Here is a 5800-nt window from a genome sequence, read left to right on the forward strand (position 1 = left end):
ACAGGAACCTATAGTCCCAGCTACTTGGGAGGCTGAGGCAAGAGAATCACTTAAGCCCAGGAGTTGGAGGTTGTTGTGAGCTGTGATGCCACAGCGCTCTACCCAGGGGGAAAGCTTGAGGCTCTGTCTCAAAAAAAAAAAAAAAAAAATTTCTTTTTCAGGTAGCTCCCATAGCTCAGTGGCTAGGGCACTGGTCATATACACCAAGCCTGGTGGGTTTGAACCTTGCCCAGGCCAGCTAAAGCAACAATAACAACTATAACAAAAAAATAGCTGGGCATTGTGGCAAGCGCCTATAGTCCCAGCTACTTGGGAGGCTGAGGCAAGAGGATCACTTAAGCTCAAGAGTTTGAGGTTGCTGTGAGCTGTGATGCCACACCACTCTACAGAGGGTGACATAGTGAGACTTTTTCTTTTTCAGTTTTTTAGGGTGAATTATTTCATGGAAAGTATTTTCTACTCCTTTAGAGTCATTACAAACATTCTGAGTCAATTATATAATAAAACTAAATATAAAAAAAATGAAATAAATAAACCTAAATATAGCTTTATAACTAAAGATTTACTGGACTTGTCCCTAAGTATAAACAAACATACAAACAAACAAACAAACACCATACTGCTTTATGTGCTGATTTTCTAGATAATAACGCAAAAGAGATGCTAAGTGTGATGATTTGCCCAGTAAATTGTATATAACTGACCAATAAGTGCTAACAACCTACGCATTTCTCAAATCAAGTAATCAGGTTTGATATAAAAGCATTTGAAAGCAATAATGTCTAACATTAGTCTAGGAATGATTTCTAGGTGTAGGGTAATTTCTGCTCTATGAAAGTAGGGTTACTTTTCTTGTACTTTCAGATGACATTGATACCATGATTTTTTAATGTATATATAAACACACATGTACAAATATATAATTTACATACAGTAGAACCTCCATGGTTCACTACCTCCCTACCTTGACCACCTCCTTAAGTTGACTGAATTTTCATGCACATGCACCACATGTGCATATTAGTTCAGTAGGCCTAGTTCTCTATGTTGATGCCTACATATGTTGATCAGCTTGTTATAGCCCATTAGGTGGTCAACTTACACAGGTTCTACTATACGTGATTTTAAAATTTTAAGATTAGTTATAAAAGTAATGGGCAGGCATATATGCGTGTTTTAATCTACTTTTTAGTCTCTAAGACAGCAGTTCTCAACCTGTGGGTTGTGACCCACAAGAACTGTATTAAAGGACTGTGGCATTAGGAAGGTTGAGAACCACTGCTCTAAGACCTCAAAAGCCAGTCAATATCTATATAGGTAAGATAATGGAGCTACGTGGAAATAAGCAACAGTTCAGAGGTCACCAGCTGGATTACTGGTTCTGGCATTTGGCATGCCCCCGTGTATAAGTGAAAATGATTTTATAAAATGAAAAGCTCTATAAAAATTTATATTATGAAAGACTAATATTTTAGCACCTGCACTTAATTTTAAATTCAATTTTCTGAAATTTGGTTTTCTCTGCAGTATGCTTTAGAATTTGATGGTTTTTAGATACTTTAAATTAATTAAAAACTTGTATGGTATCCAAATTCATCTGTTTTCCCTTTTCTGTCCTTCCCATAGACTCCTGTTTTCAGCTTTAAGAGCAAACAAAACCAGCAGATGAATTAACCTAAGAAGAATAAACAGAGAAGAAAACAAGAGAACCATACTAAACCTTAAATTAAAAAAAAAAAAACTGTTTTTAATTGAGACAGGGCCTTGTTCTGATTCCCAGGCTAGAGCACAGTGATGCCATCATAGTTCCTGTAACTTCACACTCCTAGGCTCAGGTGATTCTCCTGCCTCAGCATCCTGAGCCTGAGCCTACAGGTACATGTCACCATTTCCAGAAAATGTTTTTGCTTTTTTTAGTTTTTTTTGTTTTTGTTTTTTGAAACAAAGTCTTACTTTGCAGTCCTCAGTAGAGTGCTGTGGCGTCACAGCTCACAGCAACCTCACATTCTTGAGCTCAAGTGATTCTCTTGCCTTGCCCTCCCAAGTAGCGAGGACTACAGGCACCCACCAGGACACCCAGCTATTTTGAGACAGGGTCTTGCTCTTGCTCAGGCTAGTCTTGAAATCCTGAGCTCAAGCAATCCTCCAGCCTTGGCCTCCCAGAGTGCTAGGATTATAGGCATGAGCCACCAGGCCCAGCCTTAATTTTTCTATTTTTTGTAAAGATGGTGTCTCACTATGTTGCTCAAGTTGATCTCGAACTCGTGACCCCAAGTGATCCTCCCACCTCCCAAAGTAATAGGATTACAGGCAGGAGCCACTGTCCCCAGCTTTAAAATTTTTATCTAACATTCTCTCTATCCCCTTGCACTGCTTTACCATCATTTATAAAACTTAAATTCTATTACAGATAGCATTTGAAATCTGACAATACTTTCTGGTTAGAAAAATAATTATTCCTGACTGAAAACAAAATTAGTTTATTCCCACCATAAGAATTTGACTTGGGGTTTGATGCCTATAGTTCAGCAGCTAGGATGTCAGCCATATACACCAGAGCTGGTGGGTTTGAACCCAGCCCAGGCCTACCAAACAACAATGACAACTACACCCAAAAAACAGTTGGGTGCTGTGGTAGGCACCTGTCATCCCAGCTACTTGGGAGATTGAGGCAAGAGAACGGCTCAAGCCTAAGAGTTTGAGGTTGCTGTGAGCTGTGACACTACAGCACTCTATTGAGGGTGACAAAGTAAGACTCTGTCTCAAAAAAAAAAAAAAAAAAAAAAAAGAATTTGACTTGGGGGTAAGCCCCTATCCTTTAAGAAGTGTCAGAGTCCAAATATATCAAATGTGATATGGAGACAGACACACACACATATTTAAAACAATTTTTTAAATTGACTGATAGTTTTTAAATTATCTGATAAAATGATGAGGGAGAAAACACTCCACAAACATAAAGTGTCATTTATTTATTAAAAGGCAAATTAAACATGTCCTGTTGTCCCAGTAAGAAAAGATACAAGATAGATAGGATATAAAGAATGTGAACTTTGAATTTAAAAAAACTTTCAGGTCTTAGGTAGCCACTTTCCAGTAAGCCTCAGTTTCCTCAATTGTTAAATAAAAAAAATAATGATCCTTGCAAAGCTGCTGAGAGGCTCAAATGGAAAAAAAAAAAAAAGAAAACTGTCTATTGTGGATAAATATACAAATAAAATTATAAATAGTCCTTTTATTCCAAAAAAGGGGTAGAAAGATATTTTCAGACTTGTCTGGGAGTAAAAATGTAATGCTAGCTCAGTCTTTTCAGTCATAGATAAATAATGGGTGCAAAGTAATCTGCTCAGGTCCCAAAGCACAGATTTCACAATTAGGAAATAACATTAAACTTGGAAACATTTCATGATTCAATTTTTTTTTTTAAAAAAAGAAATTTAACAACAACAACAAAAAATTAAAGCTAACAATCTAAAGTTGTTCAAACATAGAGTCTGAATTATAAGAAGAAGGCCAGTAAAGATCACACTGTATTCATCCACACACTATATTATCCCAGGATAAAAACCAGAAACAAAAAACCTCACTGACAGCATTATAATTGATTCCAAATGGAAAATTTCTTTTCTCATGATCACAAACCACATTCCCACAGGCACACAAAACAATATACATAGAGAGTGAGAAATTTTCCACTGGGAGCAGAGAACCTCTGGAGAGAAAAGTAATTTTAGCAGTATAGGATGTGCTTAACTTCAAACAACATCTTTCCGCCCCCCACCTTCCTCAGTTTTTGGCCAGTGCCGGGTTTGAACCCACCACTCCTGGTATATGGGGCTGGCACCCTACTCCTTGAGCCAGAGGCACTGCCCCAAACAACATCTTAACCAAAGGTATTTCTAAAATATGAAAGACAAAGAAATTTCTGATTTCTTAGTCAGATCTTTTGATAAGGTATACATAATTTGGGAAATGCCAATATTAATTAGTATTCATTAGTTAATACTAATATACTTATTAAGAGTAGGGTTTATCCTGGAATAAAAATAGTCTAGTATGGGTATTTCACTAAAGTAAGTTTTAATCTTCTTCTTAAATTAAAGAATAAGAGATCACAAAGATCAGTAAGAATTAAAAGGACATATACAAATTGGTCATTAATTTCATCCAAGTCACCAGATACTTGCTGATGACACTGATAGTTATCACATGGATTAAAATTTTATAGGCTAGGGGTAATATTCATCCATGCCTTTGCTTTTTTTCCTTCCAAAAAAAGATGTCAATATTTTTTTCTTTTAGCCAGTTCAACTTCACTGTTTGCACACTACTGAAACAAGACCTCTTCAATATCCACCGGTTTGCTGAAGATGTTAAAGCGTTTATCTGTGGCCAGCCTCTTGGTTACATCCCTGAGAAACAACCGCAGCTCTCTTAAAGTATTTTCCTCCTGGTCCTCCATCCGATGTTTTTCTGATTCTGATAACTGACGAGGTGGAGAAGGTAGTGCAAGAGGAAGCACTTCCATAGCACAAAGAGCTAAAGAAAATAAAAGGTTAGGATTTCAATGTGGTAGGCCGGGACCTCAGTAACTCTTCTTGCATTTTCTCAAAATGTTCTTTAAAGAAAAGGAGAATTACAAATACAATCACATGTCACTTAATGACAATTATTATGTTCTAAGAAATGCATCGTCAAACAATTTCATCATTGCGTGAACACAAACTTACATGGTATTTCCTACTATATACACCTAGGCTAATGGTATGACCTTATTACCCCGAGGCTACAAATCTAGGTGGGTTACTGAATACTGTAGGTAACTGTAACACAATGGTAAGTAATTGTCTATTTAAATGCAGAAAAGGTACAGTAAAATTATGGTATTATGCCCAGCCATGGTGGTCACGCATGTAATCCTAGTACTACAGGAGGCCAACGCAGGAGGATCCCAAGGAGCTCACAAGTTCAAGACCAGACTGAACGAGAGTGAGACACCATCTCTACTAAATATGGAAAAAGTAGCTGGGCATCATGGTGGGCACCTATAGTCCGAGCTACTTGGGAAGTTGAAGCAGAAGGATCACTTGAACCCAGGAGTTTGAGGTTGCTGTGAGCTGGGTTGAAGCAACAGCACGCTGGCCTGGGCAACAAAGTAAGACTCTGTCTCAAGAAAAAAAAAAAAATTTACAGTACTATAATCTTAAGGGACCACTTTCATATATGTAGTCTGTCACTGATTGAGAAATGTCATTATGCAGTACATAACTATTTATGTATAACATGAAAATTCAGCAAGTAAAACTATGCATGGAAACAAAAAGTTAGGGAATAGCTTCACATTACAAAATAACTCTCTTCAGACACCAAACAAATGATATGATTTCAAGTAATTTGATTTTGAAATATTGTTTATATTCAACTTAAAAGAAATATTTCAAATCAACATAAATATCTTCAAATAAATTCCTATATACTAATATTCTGGTTTAAAAATTGCTTCTCAAAATGGAGTTGCCTTAGATGCATGAAAAGTGTAATGGGCAAGTAACAATTCTTGGCTCCTTACAGTTCCCAAAAGAATTCTGATTCTAGATAGGTCTCCTACCCTTATATTCTGAGGATAACAAAGTGGGGATAGTGAATGCCACCTGCAGGGAAGGAGCCAAAAAAAAAAAAAAAGAATTAGAATTACAAAAACAATCCCAAGTTACAGATGAGATGGAAAATCAGTCTAGGCTCGGCTCCTATAGCTCAACCGGCTAAGGCGCCAGCCACATACACCTAAGGTGGCGGGTTC

General features: G+C 37.0%; 1 protein-coding gene across 1 annotated transcript in view; it reads right to left on the minus strand.

The window, feature by feature from the left end:
- ATAD2B (ATPase family, AAA domain containing 2B) overlaps nt 1-5800 on the minus strand; it is a 183275-nt gene that overhangs the window by 34409 nt on the left and 143066 nt on the right. The window contains exon 20 of the mRNA XM_023511813.1: nt 4343-4539. Coding sequence (XP_023367581.1) covers nt 4343-4539 — 197 coding nt within the window. The remainder of the gene's footprint in view (nt 1-4342; nt 4540-5800) is intronic.

The sequence above is a fragment of the Otolemur garnettii genome, unplaced genomic scaffold (assembly GCF_000181295.1).
Source record: "Otolemur garnettii isolate 467f Iridium unplaced genomic scaffold, OtoGar3 scaffold00022, whole genome shotgun sequence".
Lineage (NCBI taxonomy): Eukaryota > Metazoa > Chordata > Mammalia > Primates > Galagidae > Otolemur > Otolemur garnettii.